The 17047-nt window shown below is 46.3% G+C and overlaps 1 protein-coding gene and 1 pseudogene across 2 annotated transcripts in view; both read right to left on the reverse strand.

Moving 5' to 3' along the window:
- The window catches only part of Gatb (glutamyl-tRNA amidotransferase subunit B), an 86290-nt gene that overhangs the window by 1656 nt on the left and 67587 nt on the right, over nucleotides 1-17047 (reverse strand). Inside the window, exons 11-12 of one of the 2 annotated variants that reach the window (XM_003476810.5) lie at nucleotides 14497-14575; nucleotides 677-811 (exon numbers count right to left, since the gene is read on the reverse strand). In XM_003476810.5, the coding sequence (XP_003476858.2) occupies nucleotides 677-811; nucleotides 14497-14575 (214 nt within the window). Of the gene's footprint in view, nucleotides 1-674; nucleotides 812-14424; nucleotides 14576-17047 lie in introns of those variants that run through there. The other variant, XM_063260845.1, reaches the window with a different exon arrangement.
- On the reverse strand, nucleotides 13713-13831 carry LOC134470398 (small nucleolar RNA SNORA11; annotated as a pseudogene).

A 17047-nucleotide genomic window follows, 5' to 3' on the forward strand; every position in this document is an offset into this window, starting at 1 on the left:
GGACGAGTGGGTGGGTACTGCCCTGACAGAGATGCTAGCATGTCCTCCCCCACTGCAGATTCTCCACAGGATGATTAGACTTGGGGAGGGCAGGCTGCCACTCGCAGCTCTGCTGGCCTGTACTCCACTGAGGACACACAGGACTTGGGCTTCCACCATGCTCCTGTTAAAGGATTTTCTCCATCACTTACAAATAATTTTCTTTTCTGCCTTCCCACCCCTAAAAGGAAGGAGCCAAGGCATGCCCTTGTCTCGTCTCCTTCATCTTGCAGCCAGACGGGTGGCCCATCACTGCGAGGTCCTTGAGAAGCAGAGCTGGCCACGTGGACTGGAAAGGCGGACCCTGGGAGGGGGTTACAGTCTGGGAGCTGGAGCCCTGGACGTGCCCAGTTTTACAATCAGTCTTCAGGCCACCTCCTCGGGGCACAAGTGCCAGGGTGGAATTTTCCTCATCCAAAAGAAGTTGTGTTTCTCCAGCATCTACCTCATTTTATCTCTTTTGACCTTAACTAAAAGCTGATGCAGATAATTAGGCAATTATTGATGAAACTGGGCCAGCCCTTAGGAGGAAGAGCCTGGGGCTGCAGCAGGGACTGCGAGGGGCCTCTGGCTGCATCCCCAGGCTGGCCCTCCCTCCCACACATGTAGTGGGCCCAGCCCTGCCTCTGAAACTCACCACTTGAGGGTGCCCCTCCATCGTGGCCTGGCAGAGCTGCTCCAGGGCCTCTTGGTCCTGCATCAGTTCCAGCTGCTTCTCTGACACAATCTGTGCCGCAGTCTTCGCCTTTCCTTTCCACAGTTCCTCGAATACCTGGAGCCAGAGGGAAACACAGAAAGCAGTGAAGAGCCTGCTATCCACCACTCCACACCCTGCAGCACAACGCAGAGCCAGGATGGGCAGTGCAGATGCAGAGAACACCTGGCCCCGGCGGCCTGGGTGCCCAGCGGGGTGGGATCATGGTCGCTCCTGGGACTCTGCTGCCCCCAGTTGGAAGGCTGGTGATGGCTCTGTGTCCACTCAGCTCACTAATGGAGGAGATGTTTACAGGCACAGGAAGTAACCACTGAACTTAAATCCACAAACGGCCTGCTGGGAATGGGACTTTAGGAGGGGGCTAAAAGGAGCCCCATATGAAACAATGTGGAAAATAATGAAAATACAAATCACAATAAATGTGGGCTCTTGTGTCTCCCTGCAGGTAGAGCAGGGCCAAGTTCTTCCCAGTGGGAGACAGAACAAACCACGATGGTCACTATGGCTCTGAGAGCCCTCGTACCTCAGAAGGACTGCGCCTGCAAGCTCCTCACACGTGCCTCTCCAGCCACTGCCACCCAGCCTGGCTCTCAGCCTAACCAAGGAGGGAACGGGAAGGCTGCACAGGTAGACAAGTGAAACAGCCAGAGCAAGTAGACAAAAGAAAGAGGAACGCATATAATTTGGCTGCTGCTTTTTCTAATCTTCATGATGCCATGATCCTCTACATAGAAAACCACAAGAACGCCACCAAAAGACTCCCTAGAACTAATAACCAAACTCAGTAGTACAGCAGGATACAAAGTCAACACTCAGCAATTGATAGATCTGTGTACTAATAAACTCACCAAGAGAGAAATTAGGGAAACAATGCTTCTCACAGTGGCTTTAAGAAAAATGAAATACTTAGGAAATAACCTTATCAAAGAAGTGAGACCTCTGAAATGAAAACTACTGTACTCTGAAAAAGGAGATAAAAGAGGATACTGGAGAATGGAAAGATACTCCTATTCCTGGACAGGCAGAACCAATACAGTCAAAATGGCCATACTTCCAAAATGAGTACACAGATTTAATGTAATCCTAATCAAAAATACCAGCAGCATTTCCCTTGCAGATTTAGCAAAACCTATTCTAAAATTTGTATGGACTCTGAAAATACCTAGAATAGCAAGACAGATAACGGAAAGATAGGAGGCATTACAATCCTGGACTCTGAATTATACTATAAAGCTACAGTGGCTAAAAAGGCATGGTATTAGGGGAAAAAAAGACTTGTGGATAAATGGAACAGAATAGAGGATGCAGAAACAACTCTAGGCACACTCAATTACCTTTTTTTTGACAAAAGACCCACATACCTTCACTGGAGGAAAGACAGCCTCTTTAACAAACAGTGCTGGGAAAACTGGCTATCCTATCCACATTCTGAAGACTGTATATCTCTCACTGTCCATTAAACTAAACTCAAAGTGAATCAGAAAAAAATATTAAAACAGAAATGCTTAATCTGCTGGAAGACAGAGTAGGTAGAATTCATGAAGATGTAAGTGTTGGTGAAGACTTTCTGAACAAAATCCTAGTTGTACAAGAAATATTACAGAGAATTAACAAATGAATCATATCAAACTGAAAAGCTGTTGAACAGCAAAGGAGACCACCAACAAAGTGAAGAGACAACCTCCAGAATGGGGAGAACTTTTTGCCAGCTTTTCTTCAGAGGACTAATATATGGACTATACAAAGAACTCAAATTAGACCCATCAAATATAAGGACCCAATCCAAAAATGGGCATTTCTCAGATAAAGTGCAGATGAACAATAAATACACAAAAAAATGTTCCGCATTGCTGGCCACTAGAGAAATGTAAATTCAAACAACACTGAGGAACTTCCAGGGAGATGGTGGAGCACCAAATCAGCTGCTCTGAGATTTGGAATCCAGACCCTGAAGGTAAAACTTGGGGCAGAGGAGGGGGGGGGTGGATGCCTGGAACCCAGGGGATTTGAAGGCAGAACTGGAGCCCACATGAAATGTGAAGGGACAGGACCTCAATACAGAAAAAGGCAGCAAACTGCTCTTCCCTGACTCTTGGGCATGGCCTGTGAGAGGAGGCTGGGATCCAGAGACTCCACGAGGGAGGGTGACTCCACGGAGAAACACACCAGTGAACGGAGCAGTGGGTGGTGTGAACTACACTGGCTGGCAAGTGACTCCAGGCTGACTGTCCACTGGAAAGGCTGCTTGGCCAGATGCCATTTCAGGCGGTGGCCAACTCTGGGACTCAGAGCTGCCATTGGCTTCCTCTCGGGGCTCCCAGTGACTGGGTGAGGCACAACCTCGGGAGCTGGCAATGGTCAGGGAGGCACACAGAGTGTTGCAGGCTGAACCGCTCAGACCCCAGTTTCACAGTCATCTTGAACTTCTGTGGAGTCAAAGCACCAGGATCGGCACTGCACCCTACTCCACCGCAGGCTCGCAGGGACCCTCCATCTCCCAGGGACAGCAGGCACACACCCTGCATGGGACATCACCAAACTGCACACCCTGAGGAAAACAGATGCCAGGAGACTAGAAATTTAAAACTCTATTGAAAGTATACACAGAAGGACCAACCAAGCTGAGGACAGAATATCAGACCTAGAAGACAGGTTTGCAGTTAACAATCAAGTGACTTATTAAAAATAGCAATGGATTATGAAAAATCAGTCTAACACCTGCTAATAAATGCAAAGAAGAATAACAAGACTAACTGGAATCAATGGAGAAACCAGACAACACAATAAGTTAAATTACCATTATTTGCAGGTGACATAGAAGACCTCAAAAATGCCACCAAAAGACTGTTAGATTTAATAACCAAATTCAGTAGTACAGCAAAATAAAGTCAGCATTCAAAAATCAATACTTTCCTGTGTAGAAATGACAAACTCACTGAGAGAGAAATTAGGGAAACAATACTTTTCACAGTAGCATCATGAAAAAATGAAGTGCTTAGGAATCTAACAAAAGAAGTAAAAGAATTTTACAATGGAAAAAAAAAGGTTATCAGAAAATGGAAAGATAGCCCTCATTCTTGGATAGGCAAAACCAATATGGTGCAAATGTCCATACTTCCAGAACTATTACATGGATCAATGCAATTCTGATCAAAATGCCAATAGCATACCTTATAAAATTACAGAAAGCAATCCTAAAATTTGTTTGGAATCAGAAGAGACCTACAAAAGCAAAAACAATTCTGGGCAACAATGGCAAGGCAGGGGGCATCGCAACTGCTGACCTGAAATTATACAATAAAGCTACTGTGATAAAAGCAGAATGGTACTGGCAAAAATGAGACCCAAAGATCAATGGAACAGATTAGAAGATGCTGAAACACACTTGGCCACCTCACCTTTGCCAAAGCGGTCACACACCTTCACTGGAAGGAGGATAATCTTTAATAAATGGTTCTGGGAAAACTGGCTTTCCACATGCTGCAGATTAAACCTAGACCCATACCATGCACTAAACTAAAACCCAAATGGATCAAAGATCTATTAAACATTTACTATGTTGGAAGGTAAAATGGGTAAAATTTTAAAGACATCTGTATGGGTAAAGAGTTTATGAACAAAACGCTGACTGCACAGGAAATATTATGAAGAATCAACAATTGGGATCTCATTGAAAAGCTTTTACAGAGCAAAAGAAACCAACAACAGAATGAAGAGACAACCCACAGAAAGGGAAATTTTTTAGCCAGGTATTCTTAAAAGGACTAATATCTAGAATAAAGACCCAACCCAAAAATAGGCATCTGAAATGAACAGACACTTCTCAGATGAAGTACAAAATAAATGGATGAAAAAACGCTTAACATCACTGGTCATTTTGAGAAGTGAAGATAACTAGTAACAAATGCCACAAGGCAGTCACTGGTGGGGAGAAAGGGACCCTTCTCCACCGCTGATAAGAGTGCAGACTGGTATCACCAATGTGGAAATCAGCACGGAGAGTCCTCAAAAAACCAAGTTTCCATTTGACCCAGCTAGTCCCCTTCTGGGTATCTTCTCGAAAGAGTTGAAGTCATCACATCATCCAGCAACATGCATCTCCGCGTTGACAGCAGTACAATTTGTAATAGTGGAGTCTTGCAAACAGCCCAAATGCCAATGAACACAGGCATGCTTATGAAGCGCTATTTACACAGTACTGCTCTGGGCTGCTCCCAGAGAGGGGCAGTGCAGCCCTCCTCTGGCATAAAGAAGGATGAGCCTGAGGGATTTTTAGGTAAATGGACGTGGCTCGAGATCGTAATCTTAAGTGAAACATTCAGGCACAGGTTTAAAGCTCACGTTCTTCTTGTGTGTGAGAAGCCCAAAGCAAGCAGCATGGCAGGACAGGTGTGAGAAGAGGAACGGGGATGGAAGGAAGGATCATGGGATTTCTTTTAAAAGTTGAGGGAAAAAATGGAAATGGAGAGATGGAAATAATGAGGAGAGGAAGGAGAGAGAACTCAGAGAAACGGCTTCATGCACGCAGATTTCCCACGTTGATGCGATCACTGAGCTGCAGACGTGAATGGAGCCCGCTGGGGGCGGCCCTCGTGGCACCAACGGTTAGCCGGGGCACAGAGTAGAGGCACCAGGGTCAGGTGCACCGGGGGGGGGGGGGAGCTGCTCGGCCCCCTTTTCTGATTTTTCTTGAATAAGAATTAAATTTTTAAACATCTTCCTATCAAAGTTATAATGCGTTCACTCCAGAAAATGAGCAGATGTTACACGAGGTTAAAACATCCCTGCTTTCCGGTCCCTCAATACCACCAGCGTTGGCACTGGCATCCTCCCTCTCGCCCCTCGGTCCTTGGGATCCGGGTCATGTGGTGGGTCCCCTGCTCTGTCTCACTCCTTACTGGGTCCCTGCGGGAGTCCAACGCCCGCTGGAGGTGGTCCAGCCTTGCCTGCCTTCATTCGAATGAACAGCTCCCTACCGGAAAACAGCCGCCTTCGGGAGGCTAGGAACCCCAGGACCCCAGGAACCCGGCTTCAGGTCAGAGCAGGAAGCTTGTGCAGCTCATTTCCAGGGAGCTGCGAAAGGCCGTGGGGCACACGGTGCACAAGCGCTAGTCTCCCTGTGCTACCTCCCTGGCACGCCCAGCTGGGCCCTGCTCTGGTCTCCCACGTCACCTCCCTGGCACGCCCGGCTGGGCCCTGCTGGGCCCTGCTGACTCAGTGGCCACTGGATTTGCCTGGGCCAAAGTGACCAAGCGTGGCTAGGTGCTGGGGATCCCTCGTGGACCCTCTGTCAGAGGGAACGCAGGGTGCAGGGGAGGCTTCCTGAGAACGAGGGGCAGGGCATGTGTGCGTGTCTGTCTGTCCCAGGAGAACAGGGTGTCGAGGCCACTGTAGCAGGCGCTGGCTGTCTGGCCGTGTCTCTTCCTCCTCCGTCCTCCCTCAGTGTCCAGCAACTCCCCGGAAAGCGCTCCTCAAGTACAACTGTCCTGCCGCCACCCCTGGGCAAGCAGCCAGCCAGGTTTTCTAGCTCCATGCAGTCCTGGGAGTGGACAGAAGGCACCGAAGCCTGGCCTGACACAAGCAGGCTCCAGTCTCGGGACACCAGCGCCAGCTCCCAGACAGGCAGAAACTCTGCTTAAATCCCGGACCTAAGGCCACGCCACCTCGGTGGCCCAACCGTGTCTCCGAGGCCGCTATTTTCACTCCTGAAGGAAGCAGCAGGCTGCCAGCTGGTCCCTCCCTGTCCTGATCTCCTGAGGTCAGGCACGGAGGAAAGGCCCTCTTCAGTGGGGTGTCAGCCACAGAGACACCCCCGCTTTGGCGCGGTGAGCATTTTGAGGTAATTTTTCCAGGAAGGCACAGACACTGCTCCCAGCCCCTGAGAGGGCGGCCCACGGTGCACAGAAACCAGGCACCCAGCGGGATGGCACTCCCATGTCACACAGCTTTAGTGCACAGAGGTTTTGGTGACTTCTCTCTGAGATGTGCTGTCTCTGCAGGTCCCTGGGGGAAAAGGGGACGGCCCCTAGGAGGGGCAGTGGTCCTTTCTGTGCTGCAAGCTGGTAGTCTGGACCAGCTTGGGGCTCCGGAGTCACAAGCGGGTCCAGTGTGGTGGGTGCCACTGCAGGTTGGCTGTGACCTGGACAGCCCAGGGGTCTGGTAAGTCCCAGTTGGCCCTGTCCTTAGTGAAGGGACGATACAGGCACTGTCATGGACCTGGACCTTGTGAGACAAATGCATGATGCTTTCTTGTACAGTCACAGGAGGCTGCTCATGCTGATTTATAATCTCCAAGTTTCTATTTCTGGTTTTGAAAAATAGGGCCGCTTCACAGCAGCAGCCTTGAAGCTGCCCCGCTCTAGGATGTGGAAGAGGAGACTGTAAATCCCAGCAGGTTGCTGGAGCACCAGGGAGGAGGGCACTGTGACGTGTGTGAGGGACGGACCCCGTGGCGACGGGCTCAGAGAAAGGTGCAGAGAGGCGGGTTAGCAACAAATTAAAACAGAAATGGAGACTGAAATGCAGAACGTTCTCAGGACCAGATGACGCCCACTGCACCTGGGTCACCCACAGCAGCCAGCCACGCGGTCCACTGTCTTCTGCCCAGGCCCTGGTCATCTGATGGCCCAGGAAACCGCCTCCCATCCTGTCAGAGGCCAGACCAAGAGCGGGCAGAACCAGAGAATCAGTTTACCCATAGCTCTCCGTTTCTAAAGCTGCAGCACACTGGGACATTTCAGTTCAATTTAGGAACATTAATTGCAATGCTTTCTTCACCTTTAAAAGGATGCTGTTAAATATAAGACATAAAAAGATGCTCAATGTAATTAGTCATTAGAGAGATGCAAAAAAGATGTTCACTGTAATTAGACCTTCCAGAAATGCAAATCAAACCCGTAGAGCAATACTACTTCACGTAAGATGGCTACGGTAAAAAGATGGACAATACGTGTGGGTGTAGGTGAGAATGTGGAAAAACTGGACCCGAGTACATTGCTGGCGGGCATATAAAATGGTACGGTGTTTTGGAAACAGTTTGATAGGTTACGGCTTAAATTTAGAATGTCCCCCAAAGACGCGTGTGTTCAGAGGTTGTAGGCTTTTGGAAGGTGACTGCACCATGAGGACGCTCCACATAGCGGAGGATTAGTCCACTGATGAGTTCATGGATAAGGGCACTATCAGAAGGCAGAAGTCTGCCACTGGAGGAACAACCTCGCCTGCTGCAGTGCTGTCCCCGGCTCCTCCCTTCTCGCCCTGCTTGCTGGTCACACCCTCTACCATGCCCTTCTGCCATGCTGTTTCACCTTTGGAGCCAGCAGACCATGGAATGACCTTTCTGAAACCACAAGCCAAATGCACCTTTCCTCAAGTTGTGTGTATCATATATTTTGAGCTAGTGAGAGAAAAGTGACCAGTGTAGGCAGTTCCTAAAGTGTTCTCTATAGAGTTACCTTATCATATCTCAGAAAGTCCATTTCTATGTGTATAGATCAGAGAACTGTAAAAACACGTTCAAAGATAAAGTTGGACATGAATGCTCAGAGTTGAATTATTCATAAGAGCCCAAAGGTGAAAACAACTCATATGTTCATCAATTAATGAATGGACAGAAAAAAATGTGGCATATCTATCCTCATAATTATGTAGCCATAAATGCATGAAGCATAAATAAACATTACAACATCAGTGAACCCTGAAAACATTGTGCTCAGTTAAAAAGCCAGGTATCCAGTCCACACACACTGTATGATTCCATTTGTACTAAATGGCAGGCACGGGCAAATCCAGAGAGGTTGAAACCCGATGAGGACTTTTCTAGGAAGAAGAGTCAACTGGGGGTGATGAGTGTGGGGTTTCTTTTCGGGGAGAAGAAAACGTCCTGGGACAGACAGGGGTTACAGCTTTGTGAACAGAATAAAATACCAATGAGACTTTTCAAGATGGCAAAGGAGAGCCACCAGCACTCACTGTTCCTCTACAAGAACTATGCAAGTACACAGCTGCACTTTTAGGGGCGTGACCATGGGGACACTGGGAATCAGCAGCAGCAGAGCAGAAACCCTGCAGGATTTAGCAAGCTCCAGCTCCACAGCTAGCGGTGGGGTCTTCCTGCTGCTGAGCTGAGGGCGAAGGAAGCTCAGCAAACTCAATCCGCTGGGATCCTCAGTGTCAGGAAGTGTCACAGCCCCCAAGTTCGCTCATCCTGGTGGTGACTAACATGAAATCTGCATAATGGGGATTTCCAGGCCAAGAGTGACTGGAATGGAGTCCTAAACAGAAGTAGTTATCAATCAAGATTGCTATACTTGGCCAGGGTGTTCTTCAGAAATGGTGAAATAAAGACCTTCCAAGATCAACGAAAACTGAGGAGTTCACGACCACCAGGGCAGCCTTACAAAAGATGCTTACGGGAGTCCTACATCCAGAGTTGAAAGATAACTGCCCTTATGATCACACGTGACAGTATAAATCCCTCTAAAAGAATAGATACCCAAAAGAGAAATACAAAATACTCAAACGTTATTAGTAATTATCAAACAGCAAACCATTAAGCTATAAAGATGGACAAAAAATCAAGATAAAAGAAAATCAACATGACAAGCATCGATTTCCAACTCTGAATTAAAAGATTCAGACTGGCTCAATAGATTTAAAAAAGGAGAGACAAACCCAACAATTTACTGCTTACATGAAAATTATCTTACAAGTGAAGACTGAAAGATGAGGGTAGAAAATGATGCTCCCAGCAAACAGAATCCTACAACAGGCAGAAATAGTTCCAACTACATGTGACCAAACAGACCTTAAGACCCCTCTAATCTTAAAGACGAAATATATAATGATCAACAGATCAAATCATACAGAAGATATAAAACCTATATGCAGCTCAAGTCAGGGCAACCATTTCACAAAACATTACAAGAATGAGCCGGACCCCAACAGAGCAAAAGTGGGGACATCAACACCTCACTTTCACCAGTGGGCAAATCAAATCAAACTTCAGAATTGAACTGTACTCTCAATTAAGAGATATTTACCCAGCACTCCATCCAGCACTTGTAGAATATACTTGCTTTTCAGCACTGTTTGGCCCCTTCCTCTGTGATAGGGCAAACACGGGGCCACAAAACAAGCCTCAAAGTAAAAACTACTGAAATCATATCTTGTACTTCTTCTAATCACAGGGGAATGAAACCAGAAGTCAACAGCAGAAACTTTAGAAATTATCTAACTACATAAAGATTGAACAACTCACATTTTAGAACAAACCCTGGGTCACTGAGGAAGCCAGAAGGGAAATTTAAAAATGTTCTGAAATAAATGAAAATGGAAACAAAACATACCAAAAATCTATGGGATACAACAAAAGCAGTACTGAGAGGAGAGTTATATACATTAAAAAAGAAAAATTTCAAATATACAACTTAACCTATGATCTCCAGGACTTAGAAAAATAAGAACAAACCAAAGCCAAAATTAGCAGAATAAAGATTGGAGCAGAAATAAATGAAGTATGTTAAAAAGTTACAAAAGACAAATGAAATCAAACAGTTGGTTCTTTGAAAAAATAAACTTGACAAAACTTTAGCTACACACATACAGGCCAAATCAGAAATAAAAAAGCAAGCATTACATCTGATACCACAGAAATATAAAGGGTTACTAGGAATTATTTTTAAAAACGATGCTAATATATTGGAAAATCTGGATAAAATCAACAAATTACCAGACATACAACTCACTAAATTGAACTGAGGATACAAAAAACTTGAATAGATCAATAATAAATAAGTAATAAAACAATCAGAAATAGAATCTCCTAACAAAGAAAAATCCAGGCCTGAATGGCGACACTATTAAATTTTTACCAAACTTTTTTTTTTTCTTTCTTTCTTTTTATCGGTACCGGGGATCGAACTCATGACTGCCTGCTTGCAAGGCAGATGCTTATGCCGCTGAGCTAAATCCCCAGCCCCAAATTTTTACCAAACTTTTAAAGCACACAGATGCTTAAACTATTCTATACAACTCAAGGGAGGGAACCCTTCCAAGCTCATTCTATGAAGCCAGCATTATCCTTTACTAAAACCAGACAAAGACAGACAGATACATGTGCAACAAAACTGTGGACTGACAGTCCTCATGAACAGACATACAAACACTAGAAAACTGTGTTTGATAGTGCATGAAAAAGCTGATACACCATGATCGACTTGGTTTCAACCCACTGGGCTCCAGGATGGTTCAACAGGTGCAAATCAAACAAAACACATCACAGAAACAGAATCAAGGACTAACTCATCATCTTTGCAAATGTAGAAAAAGAATTTGATAAAAGTCTTGCACAAATGAGGTACAGAAGGGTCACACCCCAACATGACAGAGAGTACACGTGACTACTCACAGCCCATATCACACATCGGGAAGAAGCTGGAAGTGGATCTTCTAAGCCCAAGAACGAGACAAGGGTCCACTCTTGCGGATTTCAGCCAACACAGTGCTCAGAGTTTTAGCCAGAGCAGTTAGGAAAGAGAGAGAAGGAAAGAGTGCATATGAATAGCGAGGACAAAGTCAGGTGAGTCCCCTTTGCAGATGACACGATTCTATACAGAGAAGCCTGCAGACTGCACCAAGAGACTAACAGAACTGATAGAGGAAGCCAATAAAGCACAGCACGCCAACGGCAGGGCCTTCTCTCCGCACCACTAAGAGACTGGAGGAGAAAGGAACACGAGTGACGCCATCCACGCTGGCCACAAATATAGTAGAAATAAACTAAGGAAATGGAAGCTTTCTACACTGAAAGTTATAAAACAGTGGTGAACAAAATTGAAGAAAACATTGAGATGGAAAGACCTCCCACGACTTAATACTATTAAAATGCCCCTAACACTACCCACAGCCGTCCAGTACAATGTCATCAAACTACCAATGATATTCTTTAAGAACAAGTGTGTCACTCACTTTCTGTTGCTGTGACAAAATACTTGAGAAAATCCACTGAAAAGGAGAAGGTGTATTTGGGCCCATGGTCTCTGAGGTTTCGGTTCATAGCAGTTTCTGTTATGGGATTGTGGCAGGCAGTGTGGAGTGGAACAGATCTGCTCACCTCATGGCGCTGGATAGCACAGGCAAAAAGGAAGGGGTTGAACCCTGGTGTCACCCTCACAGGCACGCCTCAACAGCCTGACTTCCTTTCTCCAGGCCACCTTCTTACAGGCTTTACCACTTTCCAGTAGCAAATCATCACAGCACCACGCCTTCAACACATAAGCCTTTGGGAGACATTTAAGATTCACATAACAACTAAAATAAAATCCTAAACTTAACATGGGAGCACAAAAGACCCCAACTAGCCAAAGCAAGTGTAAGCAAAAAGAACAAAACCGGAGACATCATACTAACTGATTTTAAGATACACTATAGAGCTACAATACCCAAAACAGTATGGTACTGGCTTGAAAACAGACATATAGACCAATGGAACAAAACAGAGATCAAGAAATAAATTCACACACTTATGACCAACTGATTTTTGCCAAAGGCACCACATGTGGGAGAAAAGGCAGCCTTTACACAAGTAGTACTGGGAAAATTGAATGCCTGAATACATAAATTTGATCTGTTGACATCTTTCAAAAATCAACTCAAAATAGATCAAGGACCTAAGTGTAAGACCTGAAACTCTGAAGCTATTAGAAAGAAAAAAACAGCAGAAACCCTTCAAGACAATGATACAGGCAGTAATTTTCTGAACAGGACCCTAAAATGCACATAAAATAAAAGCAATAATACACAAACTGAGATTATAGCAAACTAAAATGCTTCTGCACAGCAAAGCAAACAGAGTTAAGAGAGTCTACAGAGCTGGGAGAGCTCACCTGTCAGCTATCTGTCTGGCAGAGGGTTAATACCTACAACATTGGAAAACGAATCCACTGGACAAATGACCTCAATGGACACTTCTCAAAGGAAGAGATACAGATGGCCAACAAACATATGAATAACTGCTTAACATCATTAGCCACCAATGCCAATTAAAAACTACCATAAAATAACACCCCAGCCCAGGTAGAATAAACATTATGGGAAAAAAAATGCTGTGGAGGATGCAGAGAAAAGGAACACTGATAAACTATTAACAGAAGGTAACTAGAGTCACTATGGAAAACAGCATGGAGGGTCCTAGTAAATAAAAAAGAGACCAGTTAGCCCACTCCTGGGCACACACCCAAAGGAAGAGACATCCGTGTATGAAACCCACCTGCTGCCGATGTGTATTAAATTAGCTAAGGACACACCCAAGCGACAAACGGATAAAGAATACCTGTTTACTATGGTCACAGAGTGTCACTCACCCATAGAGAATGGAACCCTGTTAGCTGCTGTATATGGACGACATTGTGCTAACAGAAATAAGACAGACACAGAAAGACAGGGAGCAGGAAGGGAGGAGGGCATGTGTGCACATCTGCGCGTGTGCACACGCACGTGTAGAAATATGGCTGGATATGACCAGACTTTGGGGGTATATACAAACGCCACACTGAATCTCGCTGATATATATGATACACATTAATAAAATCAGTGAACAGTTTACTGAATAACCTTCAAGAAAGTACACTATAACCTCTATTTTTCTAAGTCTAACTTCCTGTCTGCCTGCCTTCCCTCCTTCCCTCTCACTCTTGTTTATACTGTATCAACAGATGCCAGGAGGGCTGTCCACCCAGTATCAGCGGTAGTTACTGCAAGGGGGTGTAATTAGAAAATTGTATTTTTCTGCATTAAACGGTTTATATTCAACATATGTCACATATCCCAAAAATTCAGCCATGTTTTTTCTTTTCCTTCTTCTATTTCAGCTCTCTTATGCACGGACTGGACAGGCCACTGCCCAAACCCAGTGGCCTTCCCCACGCCAGCCTCGCCCCGCAAGGTCTCACATCACTAACCGTGTGGGCATCTGGTCCCAGGCGGCACAGCTGTGCCCTCGGTCCCTGAGCCCCGCACTCCCATCGGTACGCTGTAAGCGGGAGCGGTTCTTCCAGCCTCCTGCTCTGTGCGCACCCCACAGTGATTTTTCTCAAAAGCAGAAAACAAAGTAGAAAATAAAACAGTAAAACCCTGAGACACGAGGGAGGAGGAGGGAGACTCTGCCGATATGACTGCCTTTCTCACGGGGCGACTCTGTCCAGGGCTCTGTCTGGGGCTCCCTGCCCCCACAGGTGGGCTCTGGCCTCCTCCACACTTGCTGTGTGGAGACGAGATCAAGCCCGGCCTGCACAGCATCCCCCCCAAACCACTTTCTCCATCCTGGGCTTTTTGGGGTAGAAAGAAGGAAGAGTTTGTTCCTTTTTCCTTTCAAACGCTACAGACCTTCTGCTAGAATGCGTGTGCGTGCGTGCGTGCGTGCGTGCGTGCGTGTGTGTGTGTGTGTGTGTATGTATGTGTTTTTTCCTGCCCTGAGGCCAACAAATCTTTCTACGACTGCTGAGCACTGTCACAAACACCTGTATTCCCGACATCCCTGTGGCCAAAGCCTCTCCTGAGTGGGGGGCCAGGAGCCCTGGCAAGTGCAAGGTCAAGTTCAATCCCCGGTACCAAAAAAAAAAAAACAACAACAAATGAAACAAAACAAAAATCTTTTCAATGATGAAACTCACTTAGCGATGACATCTAGGTTTCACAGCAGACATTTACTGGCGCAGGGCGATGCTCTGGAGGGGCAGACGTACCTCTTTAGCTGCCGATGAAGAAATTGCTTTACTGTCCAGCAGGTCGAGAAGTCCAGCGAGTGCAGAGGGCGTGATGGGACTGGTGGCCCCCAAAGGAAAAAGAGAAAGTAGGCTTGCATTTCACATTGGCAGGGGACCCATGAGTGGGGATCAGCACCTGAACACTTGCTCTCTTACATTAAATTATCAGGAGCACCAACGGGGACAAAGTGACAAGTCAAGTGGGCGGGCATTTTACTTATTTTGTATTTTAGGATGTAACAAATTCTTGGGACTGGTGTTTTTTTCCCCCTTATTTTACCACCCAATAATGACAGCTGTTTGGCAGAAGTTGTAGCAATAGACAAATGCTCAGTGTAATTAGTTAAAAAAAAAAGTGGCTGAAAAATTCATGAACCACGAAGAGAAAGAAAAATATTCAGTAATTAAATATTTTCAACTGAAAGATCAGCCTAAAAATTACTTCAAACAAAACAGCTAACAAAGCCACTTTTGTGAGTGTTTCTATGCAAATACAAATTCCTTTTAATTGTGAGAGATTTTCCATAAGGACACAATGTCTACCAGCTCCATGGTCCCCTGTCCTCACGGGCCCTCCACACTCTCCGTCCTCTGCAGTTCACAGCAGCTCCGGAACACACAGGGCTCAGTACATCTGCGCTTCTACCACATGACTTATTTACCCAGGGCCCGTGACTCAGAGCCCGCCAGGAAGCATCAGTTCACAGTCACAGGGGATGAGGGGTGTGGCGAGGTGACCGAGGAGGAGGAATTCTGCACTTCACCAGCAACACACGGCTTGGCTGCTTGCGCTCCCTCGTGACTAATGATGCTGTCTCAGGGCACGAGGGACAAGAGTGACATAAAGCATGCACGAACGTGTCTGCATAAGTGCAGGCCTCAGAGATGCTCCAAGCGCTGACGACACCTCTGGGTAAGCACCGGTCACCGTTATTCACTGTCCATTTACTTGGAAAGGACTAAGCTTAGGCCTCGTGTTGATTTCCACGAACTCCAAACCAACAGGCTCCCCCTTAAAGTGTTTGTCCAAAGTTCTGCTGAAAGGTAATTCTGAGTGGAAATCAAGTCTGGGGAATACCTGGCTTACTAAGTTAGCATTCAGAAAGGCTGTGATCACTCTATCAAACCCTGAAAGGAAGGGCAGCAGAGGGCTGAGAAATCGGCCAGTCTCCTTCCCGACTTCCCATCCTCACTGACAAGCGTGGGGTCGGGGGTGTCTGGAGTTGTCGCTATGGGGATTCTCATAATCCCAGAAAACACAATCGCCACATGTCCCCAGGAGACACTGTGCAGAACACACCTAGGTCTCGAGACCATGCAGGGGACCAAATCCCCAGCCCCATAGGTACAGAACCCCACAGGCAGGTGCCTTATGAACGACAGAACCCCTTCCTCACAGGGTGCAAGGCTGGCACGCTGGAGAGGAAGGCGCCAGCACAGTGTCTGCTGAGTGTCACGGTGTCATCACTCTCAGTGACAGCGCCGTCTGTGTCCTCACAGGCGTTAGAGGTGTGCTAGCTCTCTGGGGCCTCCTTCCATAGGGCATTAGTCCCTCACAGGGGTGCAAGTCCCTTCACCTTCATGACTCGATCACTCCTGCTGCAGGCCCTACTGCCTAGCACCCTCATCACCGTGGGGCTCAGGGTGTCAACATGGGGTTCTCAGGCAGACAGAAACCAACACGAGCCATGGCAGTGACATAGCAGACAGACAGGTGGAGAGGGATCGATAAAGAACACATAATAACTAAAAATACCTACCCTGTGGGAGTCCACCAACTGACCTTCATTGGTTAGTTATGTTATACATTCACACTGACCTAACACCACTCTGTTCCCTACCATGACTCCTATCTAGACCCCCATCTAGGTGGGGCTTTTCAGAGCTGGCTGGACCCACAGTGTGTGAATATGCATTAAGGCTGTGTGGCCCTAATTAATCCTCTGACAAGACTGGTTAGCATACTTCTGGATGTGGATAAAATGGGAGGCTTCACCCTGGGTGTGGGAGGGGCCATCAGCAGGCTTATAGCCTAGACAGAGTATAAGGGACAGAAAGAAGGTAGGCAGCAGCTTGCTACTTCCTGCCTGCCCTGCCATGGACTGTTTCCTGCATGCCACTCTGCCTTAGAGTCAGCTGAGTACAGACAGAATGCCTGTCCAGCCTCCTGTATACTTTAAATCGTTTCCAGATTTCTTATATTTAATATACTGTACAAACTGTCATTATACTATATTGCTTAGGGAGTAATAATAAAATCTGAACAGTTCAGTGTAGATACAATTTTTTCCTTCAAATATTTTCAATCTACAGTTGGTAGAAGCCACAGATATGCAGAACCCACCTAGGGTAGGACTGTATAACTTCTGATATGCCAGAATTAAACTTGAGTAATGGTGGCAAAGATCAGTATCTGTCATATCAACCCTTGAAGACTGCCTCCTCTGTTAAATAAACAAACCCTCAGATTTCAGACACCATGGCAGCACAAGCACAAGCACAAGCTAACAACTCGCTGCTGTCAGGTGAC

The sequence above is a fragment of the Cavia porcellus genome, unplaced genomic scaffold, assembly GCF_034190915.1.
Source record: "Cavia porcellus strain 051 isolate PalLab524CR breed Dunkin Hartley unplaced genomic scaffold, mCavPor4.1 scaffold_14, whole genome shotgun sequence".
NCBI classification, from domain to species: domain Eukaryota; kingdom Metazoa; phylum Chordata; class Mammalia; order Rodentia; family Caviidae; genus Cavia; species Cavia porcellus.